This window comes from Canis aureus, chromosome X (genome assembly GCF_053574225.1).
Source record: "Canis aureus isolate CA01 chromosome X, VMU_Caureus_v.1.0, whole genome shotgun sequence".
Classification (NCBI taxonomy): Eukaryota; Metazoa; Chordata; class Mammalia; order Carnivora; family Canidae; genus Canis; species Canis aureus.
Window position 1 is genome coordinate 43790116 of NC_135649.1, and position 26990 is coordinate 43817105.

General features: G+C 39.0%; 1 protein-coding gene across 1 annotated transcript in view; it reads right to left on the reverse strand.

Moving 5' to 3' along the window:
- RNF128 (ring finger protein 128) overlaps positions 1-23704 on the reverse strand; it is a 116991-nt gene extending 93287 nt beyond the window's left edge. Inside the window, exon 1 of the mRNA XM_077889855.1 lies at positions 23068-23704. Coding sequence (XP_077745981.1) covers positions 23068-23473 — 406 coding nt within the window. The 5' untranslated portion in view covers positions 23474-23704. The remainder of the gene's footprint in view (positions 1-23067) is intronic.
- Between the last annotated feature and the right edge of the window lie 3286 nt (positions 23705-26990).

Here is a 26990-nt window from a genome sequence, read left to right on the forward strand (position 1 = left end):
ATGGTGAATAATTTTCTTAATGTATTGTTGGATCCTATTGGCTAGTATCTTGTTGAGAATTTTTGCATCCATGTTCATCAGGGATATTGGTCTGTAATTCTCTGTATATGTCGTTTCTAATGGCTAATATTCCATTGTATACATAGACCACATCTTCTTTATCCATTCATCTATTGATGGACACCGAGGCTCCTTCCACAGTTTGGCTATTATGGACATTGCTGCTAGAAACATCAGGGTGCAGGTGTCCCAGCGTTTCACTGCATCTGTATCTTTGGGGTAAATCCTCAGCATGGCAATTGCTGGGTCTTAGGGCAGATCTATTTTTAACTCTTTGAGGAACCTCCACACAGTTTTCCAGAGTGGCTGCACCAGTTCACATTCCCACCAACAGTGCCAGAGGGGAACCTTTCTCCATATCCTCTCCAACATTTGTGGTTTCCTGCCTTCTTAATTTTCCGCATTCTCACTGGTGTGAGGTGGTATCTCACTGTGGTTTTGATTTGTATTTCCCTGATGGCCCGTGGTGCGGAGCATTTTCTCATGTGCTTGTTGGCCATGTCTATGTCTTCCTCTGTGAAATTTCCTTTTATGTCTTTTGCCATTTCATGATTGGATTGTTTGTTTCTTTGGTGTTGAGTTGAAGAAGTTCTTTATAGATCTTGGAAACTAGCCCTTTATCTGATAGGTCATTTGCAAATATCTTCTCCCATTCTGTAGGTTGTCTTTTAGTTGTGTTGACTGTTTCTTTTGCTGTGCAGAAGCTTTTTATCTTGATTAGGTCCCAATAGTTCATTTTTGCTTTTGTTTCCCTTGCCTTCATAGATGTATCTTGCAAGAAGTTGCTCTGGCCAAGTTCAAAAAGGATGTTGCCTGTGTTCTCTTCTAGGATTTTGGTGGAATCTTGTCACATTTAGATCTTTCATCCATTTTGAGTTTATCTTTATGTAAGGAATAAGAAAATGGTCCAGTTTCATTCTTCTGCGTGTTGCTGTCCAATTTTCCCAGCACCATTTATTGAAGAGACTGTCCTTTTTCCAGTGGATAGTCTATCCTGCTTTGTCGAATATTAGTTGACCATACAGTTGAGGGCCCATTTCTGGGTTCTCTATTCTGTTCCACTGATCTATGTGTCTGTTTTTTTGCCAGTACCATACTATATTGATGATCACAGCTTTGTAGTACAACCTGAAATCCCGCATTGAGATGCCCCCACCTATGGTTTTCTTTTTCAATATTCCCCTGGCTATTCGGGGTCTTTTCTGATTCCACACAAATCTTACGATGATTTGTTCCAAGTCTCTGAAGAATGTCCATGGTATTTTGATAGGGATTGCATTGAATGTGTAAATTGCCCTGGGTAGCATTGAGATTTTCACAATATTAATTCTTCCAATCCATGAGCATGGAATATTTTTCCATCTCTTTGTGTCTTCCTCAATTTCTTTCAGAAGTGTTCTGTAGTTTTTAGGGTATAGGTCATGTCATCCTTAGATATTACCCTAGTTGTAAGCTAACTTGTTTCACATTCACTTCTGTTCTCCCCTCTCTATATGGCTCATTCTTCTTCCACTGCTTCTTTTCCTGAAAGTTTCCACTGTGTCTTCAAAATCTCTGGCTACATGACACATGCTTAATGGGTACAATTTTCTTTTTTCTCTCCAGTGAGGGCTACACTAAGGCTTGTGACATTTCTCCGTGGTCCCTGACCCATCTTACCCCTAAAGACACCACCTTCCCCTTCAGTTACTTTCAGTAGAGGCAGCTCATCCTTCTGTCGCCCACATATTTCAGGGCTAATTGGGGTTTTCTCACTCCCTCACCCTCATGCATAAATCTCTGGTTTCCTGGAGACCCATGGTAGTCAAGAGACGCTTGGCATTTGGTCCTACCACCTTCTATTTCTCCCTGGCCTGTTTCGTCATGGACTAGCATCCCCGTCATTCTCCCACATATATGAAAGCTGTCACTTGAATCACAATCATCCTCTCCACACTAGGTCCTTCTATGATCCAGTACTCTGGACTCATTATGATCCAACTTCAGGGAACTTGGCTTCCATCCACTTTAGTCGCCCCACCACCATGGACATACTCTGGACATTCAGCACCATCCGAATCTGCTCAGCTTTTGAAATCCTAACAGAAATGCTCCTCTTTCAGCTGGCCTTTCCTGTTGCTTTCCCTTTTTATTAAGAAAAATTATTTACTTACTTCCTTGAGAGAGAGAGAGCTCCTCCCTTCTAATATGCCCACTACTGATCTTTGACTTCTCTGCTAACATCTTCAGTAACTCTAACATCCATGCTGGTGACCCTTCCAACACCCTGACCTCATAATTTCATAACCTCTTCAGCTTCAATAACCTTAACACTTCTATCTTCTATCATAGTCTCGCAGTCAACCTTCTACTAATTGTATACATCTCAGTTTTCCCTACTACATTTTCCTCTTTGAGGGCTATGGTCATGTTTTGTGCCATTTTTGGGGCATGCCTTGCAGAGTATATGCTCACTAGAGAAGGAGTATCATGTACTAAATGAGAGCACAGAGTCTAGTATCACGATATTAGGGTGCAGACCCGAGTTTTGCAACTTACAAGCTGTATTATTCTGGAGAATTTAACTCACCTATGCCTCAGTTTCCTTATATATAAAATGGAGATACTGGGATCCCTGGGTGGCGCAGCGGTTTGGCGCCTGCCTTTGGCCCAGGGCGCGATCCTGGAGACCCGGATTGAATCCCACGTCAGCCTCCCGGTGCATGGAGCCTGTTTCTCCCTCTGCCTGTGTCTCTGCCTCTCTCTCTCTCTCTCTCTGTGACTATCATAAATAAATAATAAAAAAAATTAAAAATAAAATAAAATAAAATGGAGATACTAACACTACTTATCTCATGGAGCTGTCGAGATGATTACACTTAGAAGAATGCTTGGTACATAGCTAATAAAATACTAATAACAATCGCCTTCATAAAGATCAAGGGAAAATAAATTCCAATAGGAATTAGGTGCAATATTGAAAGAAAGAAGAGCTCCTCTTCTTAGGAATAAAGATACTGAGAGGCAGTCATTTACAATAGAAATTGAAAGCACGTGAATTATTATCTTTTAAAGATTTTATTTCTTTATTCATGAGAGACACACAGAGAGAGGCAGAGACATAGGTAGAGGGAGAAGCAGGATCCCTGAGGGGAGCCTGATGCGGGACTTGATCCTGGGAACCAGGGATCATGCCCTAAGCCGAAAGCAGATGTTTAGCTGCTGAGCCACCCAGGTACCCCTGAAAGCAGGTGAATTATTAAGCTAATTTTCACTTCTATTTGTAATTTCCATCGAGCAGATGCCAGTGTGACTATTGATTTTTGCCAGAGGCTAGTTCACTTGACCACATGGTGTCACTATCATTGCATGGTGAAGCTAACACCAATCATATATATTATTATTAATTAGGATAAAATATGATATACATCTAAAAGCCCCCAAATTAATGAATAACATTATTATAATGTCAAACCCTGATGTGGTCATGGTAGGTTCTGAGTGTAGGTGGAATATGTTCTGGCTTACATGATGGGATGTGGTATGCTCTAACGTACAACTTCCTCAAATTTACAAATAGTTCTGTCAAAGGTCCTCTTATCAACACCAGTGGGAAATTGGGTTTGTTCATGGAGGTCATGTCATTTCCAGGTATGACAAGTAAAGTTCCCTCCTGGACACTTGATCAAAGTAGTTCCTGAACATCTAACAATTCCCTAAGTGAGTAGGACATAGAACTTGTGAGTTTAGATGGAAATGAATAGGATTGACTTACATGAAGTCCTTGCTGCCTAGGGAAGGTAGGCTTGAGTAATGGAGGAGGGGTAGCTGTGGTAAGAGTGGTTAGGGACCATAGGTTGCTGAAAAGAGGGACAGAGCACGTAAGAGGAACTAGCCTAATTTGTACAATCCCACTCAGGCATTTCTCTGTATTCACACACACACACACACACAAACACACACACATATGCATGTGTATATTATTCCCTAATAATTATCAGTAATTTGGACAGGAAATCAATGTCATAGCAGCAAATCATAATATAATAAATAAAAATTAAAAGTCTCAGAGGACGAAGCCAAGAGTTAAGCAAAGAATATGTTCATGGACAAAAAGCATGCATTTAGACTCTTACAAAATATTTTTTTCTTTTAAAATGGAGAAAAGGGAGATAACATGTAGTTTAAAGAGCTCATAGTGAATTTACTCACTGTTTTTATTTTCTTCTGGAAATCAGCATCCAGAGGTACTATATCTTTGATTTCCCAATCAAAAGATAAACTCTTAGGTGAGTATGTATGTATGTGTTTCTACAGAGGCAGAGGAGGAAAGAGAGAAAGAGAGGTAGAGGCTCTTGGGAGTATATGAGAGAGAGGTATCAAAATCCTTTTATTATAAGTTAGGTTATAATAAGGCTTGCTATGTTTGCAGTTTCATGAATTCAAAGCTTAGCTGAGGTATTTTCTAAACCTAACATGTTATGTATTTGTTAGTACATCTCATGATCATGCCAGTTTTTAAAATAACTGTGTCATTCTTTTTTTAAGAGCATTTTAAAAGATTTATTTATTTACTTGAGAGAGAGAGAGAGAGAGAGAGAAGGAGAGAGAGAGAGAAAGAGAGAGAGAGAGAAAGGGGCAGAGGGAGAGGGGAGGGAGAGAATCCCAAGCAGACTCCATGCTGGGCGTGGAGCACAAGGCCTGGCTCAATCTCACCACCGAGATCATGACTTGAGCTGAAACCAAGAGTCAGATACTCAACTGACTGAGCCACCCAAGTGGCCGTAACTGTGTCATTCTTTATTTAATTTGTGCTACAATGTGATTGTCAAATATTTTATGAATAAATCTTTTTTGCTCATGTTTTTCTATTTTATATGTTTTTACATTTCTTATTCACTACTCTTCACTTTATCTTCTTTTAATAAATAATTTTTCTAATTTGTCAAGATGCTTTTACATTTTGTTTGTGTCTTACAACTTGACACAGTCATATGTGTGTAAGCAATGAAAATGTTTCCAATACTTTTATTCAGACTACCAATAAACTTATATGTTAAAAAAGGAAAACCAAAACTGTTCCTTTTTATCTATTATTTCAGTGTATGACTTTATTATTTTCCCTAAGGTGACTGTAAACTATTGTATTTCCCCTTGAGTCGTACTGTACAATAGCCAATGTATCTGATCTATATCTACATTGATCTACACATATATGTATCAATATTATATATGCTTACATTCTAGCTTGTCAGCAAGAATAATAAGATTCAGAAACCTTATTGAAGTCCTGAAACTTGCTAAAGGGTATCTCCCAGAAACGTCTATGAAACAACAACCTTAATAGTGGAATGGTAGGGGGACGCCTGGGTGGCTCAGTGGTTGAGTGTCTGCCTTCAGCTCAGGGCGTGGTCCCAGAGTCCTAGGATTGAGTCACGCATTGGGCTCCTCTCGAGGAGTCTGCTTCTCCCTCTGCCTACATCTTTGCCTCTCTCTCAGGGTCTCTCATGAATAAATAAATAAAATCTTTTTTAAAAATAGTGGAATGGTGGGAACTTTTTTAGTAAAATCAGGATCAAGTCACGGACGTACACTATTATCAATACTAGAGCCCTAGACAATGTAATAAGACCAATGGAAAGAATTAAGAGATATAATTAATATAAAAGAGGAGGCAAGACTGTGGAGAAAATTTTCATTTATCCTGAAAATTCAAGAGAATCCATGGCCACACTATTAAAATTAATAGGAGTTCAACGACGTGGTCAGAGGCAAGATACACATCAATAATGATGTAAGTTCAATGTCATTAGCTTCCTTAGGTATCAGCAATAATTATGTTCATTGAAGTAAAAGAACAGAGTTTTTTTTTTAAAGATTTTATTTATTTATTCATGAGAGACGGGAGGGCGGTGGGCAGAGACACAGGCAGAGAGAGAAGCAGGCTCCATGCAGAAGCCCGACATGGGACTCGATCCTGGGACTCCAGGATCACACCCTGGGCTGAAGGCAGGCGCTAAACCGTTGAGCCACCCAGGGGTTCCCAAAGAACAGAGCTGAAAATAATCCAAGTGTTCACTAATAGGGGACTGGTTAGGGACATCTGGGTGGGTCAGTGGTTGAGTATCTGTCTTCGGCTCAGAGTGTGATCCCAGGGTCCTGGATTGAGTCCTGCATCAGGCTCCCAGTAGGGACCCTGCTTCTCCCTCTGCCTATGTCTCTGCCTCTCTCTGTGTCTCTCATGAAAAAAAAATCTTCAAAAAAGGTAGTGGGCTGGTTAATAAAAGGATGTGTGTGTACATACTATGATATATTATGCAGTAGTTAAATGAATTAATTAGATATAAATGTGAATGTGTTGATAAGGAAGTAGCCCCAAGTTCTACAGTTGAGCAATAAAAGCAAGCTGCAGAATAACTTCGTCAATGTTAAAAATAAAACACAGGTTGACTATTTTCTATAGGTTTTATATATATATACAAAAAATAAAAGAAAAATAAGTTTTCAGAGTACAGATGTTTTACCTCTTTGGTTAGGTGTATTCCTTAGTATCTTATTTTGGGTGTAATTGTAAATGAGATTGATTCCTTGATTTCTCTTTCTGTGTTTCACTGGTGTATAGAAATGGAACAGATTTCTGTATGCTGATTTTGTATCCTGCGACTTTACAAATTTGTGACATTCTAGCAATTTTTTGGTCGAGTCTTTCAGGTATTCTATATATGGCATCATGTTATTTGCAAATAGTGAAAGTGGACTACTTCCTTACTGATTTGGATGCCTTTTATTCCTTTTTGTTTCTGATTGCTGTAGCTAGGACTTCCAGTATTGTGTTAAATGATAGTGATGCGAGTGGACATACTTGAGAAAGAAGGAAAACCTCCAAATTCATTCTTTGAGGCCAGAATTGCCCTGATCACAAAACCAGATAAAGACATCACTAAAAAAGAGAACTAGAGGCCAATATCCCTGATGAACATAGTTGCAAAAATTCTCAACAAAATACTAGCAAACTGGATTCAACAATATGTTATATGAAAATCAATAGAAAAAGTCTGAAAGTTTACTTACTGGATGAATAGCAATGGTGATTTCTTGGAAGAGGACTGCAACTGGGGGTGGAAGTCAAGGGAGGCTTTAATCTCTAATTTTTTTTTAAGGAGAAAGTACTAGTTGTATAGGCAAAAATTTTTAAAAAATTAAAACTCAGTAGTTTGCTGGATGCACCTAATCAATTTCACTTAAATTTGCCCATATTTTCATATGTAAAAGGAAACTGCTGTCTAGTTTCTTAAACTTTGATTCATTCAACAACTGGTGAATACCACGAGTTATGCTTAGTGCAAAGGATACAATGGCAAGCACGACAGACATGGTTTCTGCCATCCTAGGAGTTACAATTAAGTGGGAGGGGGATTCCTGGGTGGCTCAGCAGTTTAGCACCTGCTTTCAGCACAGGAAGTGATCCTGGAGTCCCGGGATCAAGTCCCACATCGGGCTCCCAGCAGGGAGCCTGCTTCTCCCTCTGCCTGTGTATCTGCCTTTCTCTCTCTCTGTGTCTCTCATGAATGAATAAATAAAATCTTTAAAAAAACAATCAAGTGGGAGAAGCAGATAATAGACAAATAACAAAATAATTACACATTATAGGACATGAGAAATGAGCAGCAGGGATTGATGGAAATACTGTGGTTGAGGAAGACTGCTCCGAATATGAGACATTTAGATCACATATTAGCCACAAAACAAGCCTCAACAGATTCAAGAAGATCAAAGTCATACACTGTATCTTTTATGGCCATAATGCTATGAAACTAGAAGTCAACCACCAGAAAAAAATCTGGACAGATCACAAATGTGTGGAAGTTAAATAATATGCTACTAAATAGTGAATGGGTCAACCAAGAACTCAAAGAAGAAGTAAAAAAAAATACATGGAAACAAAGGAAAATGAAAACACAACAGGCAATACCTCTGGGATGCAGCAAAAGTCATTCTAAAAGGGGATTTTATAGCAATACAGGCCTACCTTAAGAAGCAAGAAAAATCTCAACCAAACCTTGCACCTACAGGAGCTAGAAAAAGAACAATAAACAAAACTTAAAACTTGCAGAAGAATAGAAATAATAAAGATTATAGTGGAAATAAATGATATAGAAACTAAAGGGAAAAAATAGAACAGATCAGTGAAACCAGGAACTGATTCTTGAGGAAAAAAATAAAATTGATAAATCTCTAGCCAGACTTATCAAGAAAAAAAAAGAACCCAAATAAATAAAATTACAAGTGAGAGAGGAGGAATAACAACCAATAACACAGAAGTTCAAACAATAATAAGGGAATATTGGGATGCCTGGGTGGCTCAGCAGTTGAGCATCTGCCTTTGGCTCATGTCGTGATCCTGGGGTCCTGGGATGTAGTCCCGCATTGGGCTCCCTGCAGGGACCCTGTCCCTCTGCCTATGTTTCTGCCTCTCTTTGTGTCTCTCATAAATAAACAAATAAAATCTTAAAAAATAAAACAGGAAAAAATAGAAAGTTTGAACATATTGAAAAACTGGCAAAGAAGTTGAGTCAGTAATCAAAAAACTCCCAAAAAACAAAAGGCCAGGACCAGAGGGCTTCACAGGCAAATTCTACCAAACATTTAAAGAAAAACTAATACCTATTCTTCTCAAACTATTCCAAAAAAAACCCAAAAACAAAACAAAACAAAACAAAAAACAAACAACAACAAAAACAAACAAACAAACAAAAAAAACAGAGAAAGAAGGAAAACCTCCAAATTCATTCTTTGAGGCCAGAATTGCCCTGATCACAAAACCAGATAAAGACATCACTAAAAAAGAGAACTAGAGGCCAATATCCCTGATGAACATAGTTGCAAAAATTCTCAACAAAATACTAGCAAACTGGATTCAACAATATGTTAAAAAATATCATTCACCATGATCAAGGGAGATTTATTCCTGCAATACAAGGGTGGTTCAATGTTTGCAAATCATATCAATGTGATACATCATGTCAATAAGAGAAAGGATAAGAACCATCTGATCATTTCAGTAGATGCAGAAAAAGCATTTGACAAGGTACATCAATGCATAACAAAAACCCTCAACAAAGTAGGTTTATTTTTATTCTTTAATTAAAGATTTATTTATATATTTTAGGGAGAGAGAGAGCATGCACAAAAGTTGGGGGAGGAGTAGAGGGAGACAGTCCACAAGCAGACTTTCTGCTGGGCAGGGAGCCCAATGTGGGGCTCCATCCCACAACCCTGAACTCATGACCTGAGCTGAAACAAAGAATCAGACGCTCAACCAAATGAGCCACCCAGGCAGCCCAACAAAGTAGGTTTAGAGGGAACATACCTCAACATAATAAAGGCCATATGAAAAACCCACAGCTAACAACATCCTTAAGGGGAAAACAACTGAGAGCTTTTCCCATAAGGTCAGGAACAAGACAAGTATGTCCACTCGCACCACTATTATTTAACACAATACTGGAAGTCCTAGCTACAGCAATCAGAAACAAAAAGGAATAAAAGGCATCCAAATCAGTAAGGAAGTAGTCCACTTTCACTATTTGCAAATAACATGATGCTATATATAGAATACCTGAAAGACTCGACCAAAAAATTGCTAGAATGTCACAAATTTGTAAAGTCGCAGGATACAAAATCAGCATACAGAAATCTGTTCCATTTCTATATACCAGTGAAACACAGAAAGAGAAATCAAGGAATCAATCTCATTTACAATTACACCCAAAATAAGATACTAAGGAATACACCTAACCAAAGAGGTAAAACATCTGTACTCTGAAAACTTATTTTTCTTTTATTTTTTACCGACTTTCTGGAAAACTTTAATTTTTAACTGCCAATTTTTCTATGCTTTTCAGTTTTTAACCCACTGGCTCAATGATGACTTGGATGACTCTGAGGCTTTTGTTAAACTTAATTTCAAGATTAGGGCTCTAGCAGGGCACGGTCCCCCTCTGGGGATGTTTTGTGCTCTCACTGACTTCAAAGCAAACTGAACCCAGAGAGAGATAATAAGCACAGTGGGGATATCTGAGCCAAATATTTATCCGGAATATTTTGGGGTAGGGTTCTTGGGATGAACTAAGCTATGTAAAACTTTTAATCACTTCAAAGCCGAAAATAATAATGGTTGGTTTCAGTAAGTTAATTTTTTTCATTTGTTTTTATTGAAGTTAGGTTTGCCAACATATAGTATAACACCCAGTGCCCGGGATCCCTGGGAGGCTCAGCGGTTTGGCACCTGCCTTCGGCCCGGGGCATGATCCTGGAATCCCAGATCGAGTCCCACGTTGGGCTCCCTGCATGGGGCCTGCTTCTCTCTTTGCCTGTGTCTCTGCCTCTCTCTCTCTCTCTGCCTTTCATGAATAAATAAATAAAATCTTAAAAAAAAAAAACACCCAGTGCCCTCCTCAGTGCTTGTCACACAGTTATCCCAAACCTCCTGCCCATGTCCCCTTCTGCAACCCTTTGTTCATTTCCCAGAGTTAGGAGTCTCTCATGGTTTGTCACCCTCTCTAATTTTTCCCATTCAGTTCCCTTCCTTTCCCTTATAATCTCTTTCAATATTTAGTATACTCCCCGTATGAGTGAAACCATATGATTGTCCTTCTCCGATTGACTTACTTAACTCAGCATCATACCCTCCAGTACCATCCACATCGAGGCAAATGGTGAGTATTCATTCTTTCTGATGGATGTAATATTCCACTGTCTTTATATACCACATCTTCTTTATCCATTCATCTGTCAAAGGACATCATGGCTCCTTCCACAGTTTGGCTACTGTGGACACTGTTGCTATGAACAGGAGGGTGCAGGAGTCCCAGTGTTTCACTGCATCTTTGAGGTAAATACCCAGCAGTGCAATTGCTGGGTCACAGGGTAGCTCTATTTTTAACTCTTTGCGGAACCTCCACACAGTTGTCCAGAGTGGCTGCACCAGTTGACATTCCCACCAACAGTGCCAGAGTGTTCCCCTTTCTCCACATCCTCTCCAACATTTCTTGTTTCCTGTCTTGTTAATTTTTACCATTCTCACTGGTGTGAGGTGGTATCTCATTGTGGTTTGATTTGTAGTTCCCTGATGGCGATGATGCAGAGCATTTTCTCATGTGCTTGTTGGCCATGTCTATGTCTTCTTCTGTGAAATTTCTGTTCATGTCTTTTGCCCATTTCATGATTGGATTGTTTGTTTCCTGGGTGTTGAGTTTAATAAGTTCTTTATAGATCTTGTATACTAACCATTTATCTGATATGTCATTTGCAAATATCTTCTCCCATTCTGTAGGTTGGCTTTTAGTTTAGGTGACTGTTTATTTTCCTGTGCAAAAGCTTTTTATCCTGATTAAGTCCCAATAGTTCATTTTTGCTTTTGTTTCCCTTGCATTCATAGATGTATCTTGCCAGAATTTGCTGTGGCCAAGTTCAAAAAGGGTGTTTCCTGTGTTCTCCTCTAGGATTTTGATGGAATCTTGTCTCACATTTAGATCTTTCATCCATTTGAGTTTATCTTTGTGTCTGGTGTAAGAGAATGGTCCAGTTTCACTCTTCTGCATGTGGCTGTCCAATTTTCCCAGCACCATTTATTTAAGAGACTGTTTTTTTTTCCAGGGGATAGTCTTTCCTGCTTTGTCGAATATTAGTTGACCATACAGTTGAGGGCCCATTTCTGGGTTCTCTATTCTATTCCACTGATCTATGTGTCTGTTTTTGTGCCAGTACCATACTATATTGATGATCACAGCTTTGTAGTACAACCTGAAATCCCGCATTGTGATGCCCCCAGCTCTGTTTTTCTTTTTCGATATTCCTCTGGCTATTCAGGGCCTTTTATGATTCCATACAAATCTTGGGATTATTTGTTCTAATTCTGTGGAGAAAGTCCATGGTATTTTGATAGGGATTGCATTGAATGTGTAAATTGCCCTGGGTAGCATAAACATTTTCACAATATTAATTCTTCCAATCCATGAGCATGGAATATTTTTTCATCTCTTTGTGTCTTCCTCAATTTCTTTCAGAAGTGTTCTGTAGGTTTTAGGGTATAGATCCTTTACCTCTTTGGTTAAGTTTATTCCTAAGTATCTTATGCTTTTGGGTGCAATTGTAAATGGGATTGACTCCTTCATTTCTCTTTGTTCAGTCTCATTGTTAGTGTAGAGAAATGCCATTGATTTCTGGGCATTGATTTAGTATCCTGCCACACTGCTGAATTGCTGTATGAATTCTAGCAATCTTGGGGTGGAGTCTTTTGGGTTTTCTATGTACAAGAACATGTCATCTGCAAAGAGGGAGTGTTTGCCTTCCTCTTTGCCAATTTGAATGCCTTTTATTTCTTTTTGTTGTCTGATTGCTGAGGCTAGGACATCTAGTACTATGTTGAATAGTAGTTGTGAGGGTGGATATCCCTGTCGTGTTCTTGATCTTAGGGGAAAGGTTCTCAGTTTTTCCCATTGAGGAGGATATTCACTGTGCGCTTTTCATAAGTGGCTTTTAAAATATTGAGGAATGTTCCCCCTATCCCTACACTTTGAAGAATTTTATTCAGGAATAGATGCTGTATTTTGTCAAATGCTTTCTCTGCATCTATTGAGAGGATCATATGTTTCTTGTTTTTTCTCTTATTGATGTGCTCTATCATGTTGATTGTTCTACGAGTGTTGAACCAGCCTTCTATCCCGGGGATAAATCCCACTTGGTCATGGTGAATAATCTTAATGTACTGTTGGATTCTATTGGCTAGTATCTTGTTGAGAATTTTTGCATCCATGTTCATCAGGGATATTAGTCTGTAATTCTCCTTTTGGTGGGGTCTTTGTCTGGTTTTGGAATCAAGGTAATGCTGGCCTCATAAAACGAGTTGGCAGGTATTCCGTCCCTTTGTATCCTTAGAAACAGCTTTAGTAGAATATGTATTATTTCTTCTTTAAATGCTTGACAGACTTCCCCTGGGAAGCCATCTGGCCCTGGGCTTTTGTGTCTTGGGAGGTTTTTGATGACTGCCTCAATTTCCTTGCTGGTTATTGGCCTCCTCAGATTTTCTATTTCTTCCTGTTCCAGTTTTGGTAGTTTGTGTTTTTATAGAAATGTGTCCATTTCTTCTAGATTGCCTAATTTGTTGGCATATATCTGCTCATAATACATTTTAAAAACTGTTTGTATTTCCTTGGTATTTGTTGTGATCTCTCCTCTTTAATTTGTGATTTTATTGATATCAGTCTTTTTTCTTTTTAATAAGGCTGGCTAGGGGCTTCTCTATCTTACTAATTCTTTCAAAGAACCAACTCCTGGTTTAGTTGATCTGTTCTACAGTTCTGGTCTCTATTTCATTGAGTTCTGCTCGAATCTTTTTATCTCTCTTCTTCTGCTTGGTGTAGGTTTTACTTGTGGTTCTTTCTCCAATTCTTTTGGGTGCAAAGTTAACTTGTGTATTTGAGTTTTTTTCCAATTTTTTGAGGGAGGTTTGTATTGCAATGTATTTCCCTCTTAGGACTGCTTTTGCTGCATCCCAAAGGTTTTGAAAGGTTGTATATTCATTTTCATTAGTTTCCATGAATCTTTTTAGTTCTTCTCTAATTTCCTGGTTGACCCATTCATATTTTAGTAGGATGCTCTTTAACCTCCACGTGTTTGAGCTTCTTCCAAATATCTTCTTGTGATTGAATTCTAGTTTCAAAGAATTGTGGTCTGAAAATATGCAGGGGACAATCCCAATATTTTGGTATTGGTTGAGACTTGATTGGTGACCCAGTATGTGTTCTCTTCTGGAGAAAGTTCTATGTGCACTTGAGAAGAATGTGTATTCAGTTTCATTTGGATGCACAGCTCTGTGTATATCTGTGAAATCTATTTGGTCCAGTATATCATTCAAGGCCCTTGTTTCTTTGGTGATGCTCTTCTTAGAAGATCTGTCATTTGCAGAAAATGCCATGCTGAAGTCTCCTACTATTAGTGTATTATTATCTAAGTATGTCTTTACTTTGGTTATTAATAGATTGATATACTTGGCAACTCCCATATTAGGGGCATAAATACTCGTGATTTTTAGGTCTTCTTGTTTGATAGGCCCTTTAAGTATGATATAGTGTCCCTCTTCATCTCTGACTACAGTCTTCGGGATAAACTTTATCTGATATGAAGATTGCTACCCCAGCTTTCTTTGAGACCATTTGAATGGTAAATGGTTCTCCACTTCTTCATTTTCAGGCTGAAGGTGTTCTTAGGTCTAAAATGAGACTCTTGTAGACAGGATATAGATGGGTCTTGCTTTTTTATCCAGTCTGATACCCTGCGTCTTTTGAGGGATCATTTAGCCCATTCACATTCAGAGTAACTATTGAAAGATATGAATTTAGTGTCATTGCAATACTTATTCAGTCCCTGTTTTTGTGGATTATTTCTTTGGGATTCCTCTTTCTTTTTACAGGGTCCCCCTTAATATTTCTTGCAGAGCCAGTTTGTTGGTCACATATTCTTTCAGTTTCTGCCTATCCTGGAAGCTATTTATCTCTCCTATTCTGAATGAGAGCCCTGCTGGATAAAGTATTCTTGGCTGCATGTTCTTCTCATTTAGTACCCTGAATGTATCATGCCAGCTTCTTCTGTCCTGCCAGGTTTCTGTGGAGAGGTCTGCTGTTAATCTTGTATTTCTCCCCATATAAGTTAAGAACCTCTTGTGTCCACTGATTTATTAATTTCCTCTTTATCTTTGAATGTTGAGGTGTTGAACGGTTTTTACTGATCTTGGGTGTGGGGGGGTCTTCTCTATATCTTGGATCTGAATGCCTGTTTCCTTCCCCAGATTAGGGAAGATCTTAGCTATGATTTGTTCAAATTATACTTTGTGGTCCTCTCTCTCCCTCAGCCACTTCTGGAATCCCAATTATACGTATATTCTTCCTTCTCAAGCTATCATTTATTTCCCTAAGACTTTCTTCATGGGCTCTCGTTTATCTCTTTTTTCCTCAGCTTCCTTCCTTACCACCAACTTGTCTTCTATGTCACTCACTCTTCCACCTCCTTAACCCTAGCAGTTAGGACATCCAGTTTGGATTGCATTTCATTTAATCTATTTTTAATTTTGGCCTGATTAGATCTCAATTCTTCAGTAACAAAGTCTCTAGAGTCCTTTATGCTTTTCTTCCAGAGCCACCAGTAGCTTTATAATTGTACTTCTGAATTGACTTTCTGACATCGTATTGAAATCCAAATTCTGTAACTCTGTGGCAGAGAGTAGTTTCAGGTTCTTTCTTTTATGGTGAATTCTTCCTTCTAGTCATTTTGTCTAGTGCAGAGTGGCTGTATGAGTGGGCTGTGTCAAAAATATCAACCATGACCTAAGTAAAATACACCCTAGATAATTTCGAATAGATCAGAGACCAGAAAATAAAAGAAAAAGAAAAGAACAAAATAAAAGGACCACTAAAGTGAAAAACAAATTTTAAAACAATGTAGTAAAAATAAAAAGCCAAAAGCCAAAAACAAAGAAGAAAAAAGAAAAAGAAAAAGAAAAGTAAAGAGAAGAGGAAAAAGAGAAAAATTAAGGGGGGGATGGTGGTGGTGAAGAAGAGGTAGTGTAGGGAGAATGTAATCTACCTGAGGGATACTAGACGTAATTCTCTTGGTTCTGAGTGTATACTGTTCTGTATGTTAGAAGATGCTCAATCCCAAATTTATATAAACCAGCAATACTTGTAGAAAGCCCCAACATTGACCACCAAATCATAAACTAGATAAAAGAGGGGAACAGAATGGGAATGAAGAGAGAATATAATCTTACAGAATGAATCAGCACAGTATTCCACTTGGTTTTGGGTATATGCTGATCATGTATTAGAAGGTGCTAGCTTCCACCATTGTAAAACAAAACGAGGTAGAAAAAAAAAAAGAAAAAGAAAAACCCTTATCTTGTGTATCTACCAAAATTAAAGTGAATATGTTGAAGGGAATCCAGAAGTGAAAAATGTATCTAAGACATGTAATTGTAGAAATATGAAAATCAAAAAGGAAAATACTTAAATACGAAGAGCTGGTAAAATATTGTAGTTAAGGTGGGAAAAGAAAAAATATTGGAAATTTTTAGTCTGATATAAAAATGAGTCATAAAAAAACAAAAACAAACAAAAACGAGTCGTAATGGAAAAAAGAAAAAAAATTAAAAAAAGGACCCTCTACTTCAATATACTCTTTTCCTTGGTCCTGGATCTTTCCAGCACTGCTTGGTCAAGAACTTGCTCTTCCCTTTTTCTTCCAGCTGGTCTTCTGGGGGAGGTCCTGCTGTGCTAATTCTCAGGTGTGTGTACCTGGGGGAGATGCCCCGCTTCCTTCTGGGTGCCAGGCTCAGTGGGAGTTGTTTATCCTGTGAGGCCTTTGTTCACTAGTGTCCCTGCCTCTCAGAGGCACAAGGTGAAACAAAGAAGAAAATTCAGAATGTATTAAAGACCTAAAGTTGAAACCTGGAATAATACATATCCTAGAAGAGAACATAGGCAATAACTTCTCTGACAATAGTTGTAGAAATTTCTAAATAGTCATGTCTCCTGAGGCAAGCAAAAATAAACTATTGGGACTATGTCAAAATAAAAAGATTCTGCACTGTGAAGGAAATAATCAACAAAACTAAAAGGTGATAGAGATATTGGGAGAAGACATTTGCTAATGACATATCTGATAAGGGGTTCGTATCCAAAATACATAAACAACTCTACAACTCAACACCCAAAAAGCAAATAATCCAATTAAAAATGTGCGGGAGACATGAAGAGAGATTTCTCCAAGAAGACATCCAGATGGCCAACAAACACATGAAAAGATGCTCATCAAAAAAAAAAAATGCTCATTATCACTTACCATCAGGGAAATGCAAATCAAAACTACAATGAGATATAACCTCACTCGTGTCAGAATCAACAACACAAGAAACAACAAGTGTTGATAAGGACGTGGAGAAAGATGGGCATGTACACTGGTGCAGGCACTGTGGAAAACAGTATGGAGGTTCCTCAAAAAGTTAAAAATAGAACTACCCTCAATCCAGTAATCACACTACCAGGTATTTCCTCAAAGAATACAAAAACTAATTCAAAGCGATACACGCACCCCAATGTTTATAGCAGTGTTGTTTACAATAGCCAAGATATTGGAAGCAGCCCAAGTGTGCATTGATAGAAGAATGGATAAAGAAGTTGTGGTATATATACAGACACATATATGTGGATATATACAATGGAATACCAATCTGCTATAGAAAGAGTGAAGTCTTGCCATTTGCAACAATATGAGTGGAGCTAGAGAACATAATGCTAAGTGAAATAAGTCAGAGAAAGACAACTGATTTCTCATCAGTTGAAATCATGAAACACATGATTTCACTCATATGTGGAATTTAAGAAACAAAACAAACAAGCCAAGAAAAAGAAAGAGATAGAGAGTGAGAAAGAAACCAAGAAATGGATTCTTAACTCTAGAGAACACACTGATCCTTACCAGAGGGGAAATGGTGGGAGGATGGGGAAACAAGAGATGGGGATGAAGGAGGGCACTTGTGATGAGCTCCTGGTGTTGTATGGAACTGTTGAATCACTATATCGTACACCTGAAATTAGTGTTACACTGCATCTTAACTAACTGGAATTTAAATAAAAACTTAAAAGAAAGGTAATGCAGGGAGGTACAATCATCAGGACTTTATGTTTAATGAGATGTGGGGGGTATCAAGTACTTTCAGGGTCAAGGGCAGGGAAGAGTTTAGTGGAATAGAGGGACTATCAGGAAGCTAGTGTGGCTAGAGCTGAGTGAGTGGCAGGGGGGTGGGGAGGTTACAGGAGATGAGGTCAGAGTGGTAGGCAGGAGCCAGGTGATTCATGGCTCCAGCAGGACATAGGAAGGAGTGTGAATTACTCCAAGTGCCACGAGAAGCTACTGAAACTTTAGTGAAGTTTTTTTTTTAAAGATTTTATGTATTTATTCATGAGACACGGTGGGAGGGGAGGCAGATACACAGACAGAGGGAGAAGCAGGCTCCATGCCGATAGCCTGACGTTGGGACTTGATCCCGGGTCTCCAGGATCACACCCTGGGCCGAAGGCGGTGCTAAACCACTGAGCCACCCAGGCTGCCCCTTAGTGAAGTTTTTAATGATTTTCTTCCCTTCCCTTCATACACTTTGTTCTTATTTCTTTCCTCTTTCATTTCTAGAAGACATTTCCCCCAAAACATTTAGTGTTTGTGTTTGCTGCTCTGATCAAACCCTTCCTTTCCATGTGCTTACGTATGCTCTGGAATTGATGAGTTTTGGGGATTCTGAAATGCTTCAAACCTCACCCTTGTAATCCCTTTCATTCGACACGGTCGAAATGATAAAAACATAAGAACCATTTTATCCTGCCCCAATTATTGACTTTGCTGAAATCAACTGCACTCAAACCTATACATTTCTTAAGGCAATTTGCTTCTTAACAGCATAGTTAACTTTCAGGACCTGTTTGCTTATCAAGTTAGTACTTAACAGGTTCCAAATTTCACACTTTAATAACAAGCCTCTTGTTTTTTCTTGTTCATCTGGGACAGAACAGGATGGATGTCTCTGAAACATTTGCAAATGGTTGTGAAGACGTTGTGTAATTACTGGAGCACCTGGGTGACTCCATCAATGAAATGTCTGCCTTTGACTCAGATCATGATCCGGGGGTCCCAGGATTGAGTCCCGCATTGGGCTCCCTGCTCTGTAAGGAGTCTGCTTTTCCCTCTGCCTCGCCCCATGCTTGTGCTCATTCTTTCTCTCATTCTCTCTCTCTCGAATAAATAAAATCTGGAAAAAAAAGATGTTACATAATTGCTTACGGATACATAAGTATAGTCTCTTGTTTCTAATACTATCAAAAATGCGAGGTGAAAACGGACTGCAAATTGGGACACACTGAATGAAGGATTCACCTCCAAGCATTAAGCTATCCATTATTTCTCTTCAGTGGCAGACTGAACTTTGTCCCCTCCAGAAAAAAAGAAGCCTGCTCATAGGGAGGCTATAAATAGAGTAGGCCTAGGAGGAAGGACATTCTGTCCACATATCATGAAACCATGAGAGTGCAGGAGCATTCTTTATGCTTGTTGGGGCCTTGAGGGCAGCCCAGATGGGGAAAAGGGGGCACAGGAATTTAAAATTGTCAGGGGTGGGCGGATAATGCATTTGTACCACAGTGAGGGCACAGGCACAGTGTATTATTGCTAGTGAGAAAGAGACAACCTGAGACCGGGTGTGCCACTATCAATTGGGAATTGGTATTTCCTTGCTGAGCACAAATAGTCTCAGAGAACACCAACATTAGGGGGAGGCTCAGGACAAAAATAAGCCTATTCCACAATCATGTCTGAACATAGTCCAAATATGAACTGTGTCTGACTCGCAAAAATGACCAAAAGTCTCCCATCCTGGCTAATGCCAAGTGACTGCTGCTTCTTTCTCAATTACTGCTGTAGCTTCCGGTCAGCCTTCCCCACATAGAGAGAAGATGTAGTTTGAAATCCAATCACAGGATTGCCTCCTCTCTTTGATAGCCTCTAAACCCAGAGCAAAGCCAGCTAGAGTCGTCAACTCAGCCTGGTTTTCCTAGGAATGTCCTGTTTTAAGGACCAAAAGTCCTGCTTTCTGGGAAATTCTATAGTCTCAGCAAACTGGGGTGGCAGGTAGATGGCCTGCTTCCCTAGACCCTCACCCAGATCATCTGAGTCCCTCCTACCATCCTCTTATGGAGATGCCCCGTTGCTTTCCTGTGCTGTGCCTACCCCCTTTGCTGAAGCAAATAAAAAATCCAACTTTTTCAACTACGGATTTGTTCCTAGTGGTCTTTGGTTGGAGGTCATCGACATGGGTAAGCAAAGAGGCACGACGTTGTGGAAAGGTTCCCAAGGCCTAGCATGGAACGATGGGACTGGATCAAGGGAGAAGGAGGTGGAGCAGGACAAGGATGACAGGGTGCCATAGTGCGATTTTTCCGGAAAGGTGGTTTGTGGGGGTGCTAAAAGATGAGAGGATGGAGAGGAAGCCAAGAGCTTTTGCAGGAGGAGGAGGAATTGTTGCCCTCATCCTTATTTTATGTATCCCTTAGAATTACCCAGTAGTGTGATTACTGGATTGAGGGTAGTTCTATTTTTAACTTTTTGAGGAACCTCCATACTGTTTTCCACAGTGCCTGCACCAGTGTACATTCCCATCTTTCTCCACATCCTTGTCAACACTTGTTTCTTGTGTTGTTGATTCTGACACGAGTGAGGTTATATCTTGTTGTAGTTTTGATTTGCATTTCTCTGATGGTAAGTAATAATGAGCATCTTTTTTTTTTTAAATGAGCATGTCCACAAAACAGGACACTAACCCAAAGACAGCAAAAATTAACAACAGGTGGGCTTATGTGACAAAATAATGACCCCATCTTTAAATGGGCCAGAAGGTGACTGTAGGTTTTTGGTATCCACACCTGCCTCACCCTTTGTCAACTTCACCATCTAATAATCTCTGTAAGGGAAATTTCTGGGAAGACAGAACTATACTAACACACTAGGCGATAGGTCTTATAACTGCAAAACACTAAACTTACTATTTTAATTCTTTGCAGTTGAGAACTTTTGGTATTAGAGATCAATAATCATAGACGGAGACAAACCATGAGTGACTCTTAACTCTAGGAGACAAACTGAGGGTGGGGTGGCTGGAAGGGAAGTGGGTGGGTGGGGACGAGGTAACTGGGTGACAGGCATTAAGGAGATTACTTGGTATAATGAGCACTGGGTTTTATACGCAATTGATGAATCACTGAACTCTATCTTTGAAACTATGATGTGCTCTATGTTGGCTAATTTAATCTAAATAAAAAAATAAAGTGGTAATAGGAAAAATGAAATAAAATAAAATGAAATAAAAATATGGCAGGCACCCTACAACAGTGCCTGACATAGAGGAAATGGTAACAAATATAAACTATTACAACTACTACAGTTATGCTTTCTTTTTCAATGTGCTTATTTTAAAAGAGGGACAATGTGGTAGTTCTAAAAAATGTTTTTGATCATATATCCTTGGTTACGCTGCAAGTACACATTGAAGGCTAAATGTAACTGCCTTGTTTTTAATACTCTGCTCAGAGTCAGGCATTCAGATGACTGTGTGTGCCTCCTGATGAGATTTACTGTAAGTGACCTTTGGTAAGTCTTTGAAAATCAGTGGCTGGGTACCCACATTCCACTAGATGTTGGCCTCTACTGCATGTTGCAAAGCAAGTTTTGAAAACAGGACTACTGTTTAGTCTGGTACTGTATATACTTTAAAAATAGCTGTGAAGACAATGCAATTGCCCACAGGAAACCTGGAGTACTCAGAATCTAAACTGAAACTAAGGGAAGTAGGTTCCTTAGAATAGGCTTGGTTTCTGATTTTCATGAGCAGATTGTCCCTGTTTATTTCTACAAAAAATACAAGTCACTTGTAGAAATGAAGGAACACACAGGGAAGGGCTTATGAAAAAAAATAAATGTGAATGCCTGAGTTCTGGGAGTGTCCAGGGTATATTACAAAAGGCAGTGAGCGAGTGGAGTCTTGTACATTGACAATAATTTCATGCCACTGAAAGACCATCTTTACCTGGTTTTCTGATACCCAGAGAAACCAGTAGCTTGTTTTTCCCACGCTAGTACTAACCTGCCATTATTGCAAGGGCATAACCTGCATGTTCCAATCCCTATTATTCTTTTTTTTTCAATCCCTATTATTCTCTTTTTTTAAACATTTATTTTATTTTTTTTTATTTATTTATGATAGGCACACAGTGAGAGAGAGAGAGAGAGGCAGAGACACAGGCAGAGGGAGAAGCAGGCTCCATGCACCGGGAGCCCGACGTGGGATTCGATCCCGGGTCTCCAGGATCGCGCCCCCGGCCAAAGGCAGGCGCTAAACCGCTGCGCCACCCAGGGATCCCCAATCCCTATTATTCTTAACACAAATTTGATTTTCTCTCTTTTAAAATTTTGAAATCTGTTTCATTTACATGAATTTCCTCAGATGCCGGATTTGGTGGTGATAATCAATTATCCTTGATATTGTGTTCTTCCAGCTCTTACTCTGTTTGAAATCATTACCTTTTTTTTTTTTTCCTTAGCCATCTGGAGCTAAAATATCCATTCCTACCTATAGTAGAGAAAGATTAAGAGAGAAATCTACTTCTTTACTGGCTTAAACACACTTTGTTCAGAGAGCTGCATTGTTTTACAAAACAAATAAAATAAAAACAATAATTCTCAGAAGTAAGTTCCAGTACAAAGTTAATAAATTAGATGATTATATGTACTTAAGAAGTCCTAAGTAAATACTTCTCAGGGAAACTTTTACTTTTGATGCAGATTCCAGTGTGATCCTATTTCTACCATGCCTTTTCCACTGTATAATTTTTCTCAGAGAGCAGTTTTATATGAATTAGTCCCACAAACATATTCACATCTCACATGCACACAGCAGATAGTGGAATTCTCATTTTTAACATTTTGCATACTTACAATATGCTATTGTTTACTTATAATAGTTAATCAGGATTGTAGCAATTGCATAGTTGAGTATGTACGATCCTTTCTGAGGAAGAAAATGAATCAAACTGAAAAGTACAAATTAAAAATGGAATTAAGATATTTGTTTTTTTAAAATGTTTAGAGGTCAGGTGCATTTTCTTAAAAAGCAGTTATATAATAATGAGCCAACTAAAACAACTAAGAAAATCATGAAAGAACATATGGATCACTTCGTGAATTGCCTTGGTCCGTGGAACAACCTAATTACAAATATTAAGTAATAGTAAAGTGATTCCAGGTAGTGCTGGGAAAAAAAAAAGCAAATCATTTGACAATGTTGTCGCCAAATCCTAGAGTAATTCTAGATGGAAATGCCATTTTAAGATAAACAAAGACATAAACCTTCTTTGGGACTCAGTCATTACTTACCAAAATTCGCCATCTGTATCGTCTGGTTGCCAGTCTCTGGAACATTATAAATCACAACAGCATCTGCGTTTCTTCTGCCCGCTGCTTGAATTTTTTCTGAAAATGTACAATTGCCTCTTTCTATCAGCGCAATCCAGGGACTGTTAGTATTAGTAAACTCAGTGTTGTAATCACAAGCCTGGTAATTATTGTTCTGAGGGATGCCAACCACCCCCATAGCATTAGCCACCGGCGAAGCTAATCCATAAACACCACATTCACACCTCTCTGTCGTGGTGTAGTTGCTGGTTTCATTGTAATAAGTCACAGTCACATAGGCATTCATGGAAAAAGACACCGTGATTTTAAGTAAGAAGGCAAAAATTACAAGCGGCGGAAAACAACTGGACTTATTCTCCTGGCTCATTGCTCGTTCATCTGAGCACACGATTCAAAATGTCTGCTGGTATTTCCAAATATCAGTCACCATTTGTCCACTTGGGTCTCTGCTAAGCAGAAGTCTGAAATTTCAGTTGCAAGGAGGTAATTGATCTCACCTCTAACCACATAAGCCCTGAATACATCAGGCTCTATTTCACTTGGGCTCTCTACGTTCTCCCTTGCCTCCCCACCTCCAACCGCACACACGTGACCTTTAACCAGGACTACCTTAGCAATAAATAACATCATAAACTTTATTCTACATGTCAACTTATCAGGATTGGATGACTTCCTGCACTGAAATTTTTTTCTTAATGTTCCAGCGAATGCACTTTCATAAACACGGAGTGGATCGGAATGAGGAACAGGACTCTTAGGAATCCCACGTGACAAGTCTGAAAGTCACCTCTCTCAGAATATTTAAAACACTAAACTGGTTTTCCAAGCCCCGTTGAAATATGCTATCAACCAGTTCTTCCAGGAGTAAGTTAAGATCCAGACATTTCACTGCTACAGCGGTAGGAGAATTGATTTTTGTAGCCTTTTCAGCCCTCTCATTTCTTTGTGGATTTTTTTTCTTAATAGGCTTGCCAAGGAATATCTTCTGCCACCTTGTTTATATTCGTTGAAAAGTAAACATTTCAGTGACTAGGGATCTATTCAGGTACAGTGCCTGGCCCATGGTAGGCACTCAAATATTTGTCGATTGCTCGATACCTGAGTTGCTCTGCATTCCATTAATTTTTATGTCCTATGTGTTATATTGTAACAAAAGATTGGTCCAGGTGTAATTTTGAATATTTAGTATTTTTAATTCTAGTGCTCTCAGAGGTCTAGACTTTTATTTGTTTCATCACTTCTTTTATTGTAAGCTCTGTGGGGCGCCTGGGTGGCTCAGTGGTTGAGTGTCTGGCTTTGGCTCAGGTTGTGATCCGGGGGTCCTGGGATCGAGTTCTGCATCAGGCTCCACGCAGGGAGCCTGCTTCTCCCTCTGCCTATGTCTCTGCCTCTCTCTCTGTGTGTATCTCATGAATAAATAAATAAAATCTTAAAAAAATTATTGTAAGCTCTGCTTTTAATCGAGATTGCAACTGATACAGATTGCTGAAGGGTCAACTGGTCTGGGTAAGTGGCTGGGTTAGGGTGATCACAGTCTGCCATGGGCTAGTGAAGAAAGAGATAAGTGGATGAGAAGACAGAGCTATCAGGAGTCTGGGCCAAGAGTCAGCAAATGAGACAAACAGGCATCAGGCTGTCAGAAAAGGAAAGGATACCAGACCAAAAGGAAAGCCGGCACAATGGTAGTCTGAAGTCCAAGGAAAGTAGTCTGGAATCAGAATGTCTACTAGAGCCAAAGGAACAGGACAACAGAAAACAGGAAAATAGGAGACATTGTTGAATGCGATCACCAATAGAGATATTTCTTCTCCTACTTCTTGTCTGCCTTTAGGCATCTGAGATAACAGCCTTAGGAGTGGGCCCACTGCTGGGTGGGAATGAACAGTAACGCTATTTAGCAGAAGGGAGGAGTTCAGGAAATATAGGACCTGTTCAGGAAATAGGACCTGATAAATAAACCCAGCAGATGCACAGTATAAATTTAACCTTTCTATATTATATTATAGCTGTTGATTACTCACCTGTATATCCCTTCCCCCCCCATACCCCAAAAGCACCTTGCACATAGTAATCAGTTAATAATTATTCATGGAATTGAACTGGAAAGTTTAAAGGTCTCTGTGTATTAGCTTGTGGTCTACTGAACAGTAAACACAAATAGTTCATTATTTTTGCTATTAGGACTGAGATTTTGATGTTCAAACTCAGAAGAAAGCCTGTACTCAGTGGACAAAGAAAACTCTCAAACTGAAAGGAGAAGTGCTACTATTGCCAAAACCATTAGTTTGCTGATTGCCGATAGACATCTCTGATAAATGCAATGTCAGTGTTCAACATGCAAAGAATCAGTCAAGTCCTAGAAATTTGACTCCACTTTTCCTAAGGTTATTAAATTGCTTCTCAAGCAATTCTCATGAAAAACTTCTCATGAAATAGTTTAAAAAACTGATTAGTGAGAAGTTAGCTAAATCCATTAGAAGTTTTGTTCATTGTGACATACTAGTTTTAAATCTTCACATATTTTTTGTAGAAGTTAAAATCATTACAGGTCTTTAAAATGACAACTTTCCCTTTAACACTTTGTGGCAGTGCTGGTGCATGAAGGAGAATTTTACTAAACTATTTAAAATTGCTCTTAAGGTTGAAGTGCATGACTTTATATGGTAACCAGCATTATGTATCTGGTATGTAAGTTCATTTATGCTTCCTTTTATGGCTTTCAGAGAGAGTCATCACTTACAAAGATGATTTTAGATTGTTTTTAAATTTTTGCTGTTAAGTAGAATAAGTTCCAGAACAGTAAATACCCGTGAATGCAATTTTTCTGTTAACTCTTAAGATAATTTGTTGGGGCATGAGTGATCTAGTGCTTATTCAGTGTTTTTAAAAAATTTTTTTCACTTTTAAATAGATTTTATTTATTCATTTCAGAGAGAGAGAGAGAGAGAACACAAGTGGGAGGGAGGGGCAGAGGGAGAGGGAGAAGCAGACTCACTGCCAACCAGGAAGCCTGACCCAGGGCTCAATCCCAGGACCCTGAGATCATGACCTGAGCTGAAGGCAGACGCCTAACTGAGCCACCCAGGTACTCCTAAAGTTTTGTTTGTGGAACACCTACATTATACTCGCTTGGAATTTTATTAAAAATGAAGATTTCTGGGTCCCACCCCTAGTCATCCTGAATCAGAATCTGAGGGGAATATCTAGGAATTCACATTTTAAATAGGCTCTCCAGGTAAATTTTTACACTTTACAATTTAAGAACTTGAGATCATACAACTTGTATATGACGAAATTGTACAGGATCTAGTAGTTTGGACAGATTGGTCATTTTATTTCCATCTCATTGTGCTTCGACTTCCAAACTATATTTGTATTATCTCTATATTGTATGTCTACATATCGTTCAATCTGATTTTGTATGTTTTTTGTACTTTAGGCGGTAGTCTGAACATTTTTGAAGTATATTAGAAACCCAAAGTTGGCACAAGTGCTGATTTTGCCACAGCTACTATTATATCCTCAGGGAAATAAAAAACCTCTTTGGGACTTTTCTTCACTTACACAATAAAAGAGGTTGGATTAGAATTTATTTATCCATAAGGTCTTTTCCAGATCCAATATGCTAGAACTCTGTGAACATAAAAGTTGTTTAGAAACTATCCATTTTTTTCAAAGATTTTATTTATTTGAGGGAGAGAGAGCGAGAGAGAGCGCATGAGTAGGAGGGGCAGAGGGAGAGGAAAATCTCAAGAAGACTCCTTGCTGAGTGTGGAGCCCAGTGTGGAGCTTGATCTCATGACCCTGAGATTCTGACCTGAGCCGAAATGAAGAGTTGGACACTTAACCAACAGATCCACCGAGGCGCCCCTAGAAACTGTCAA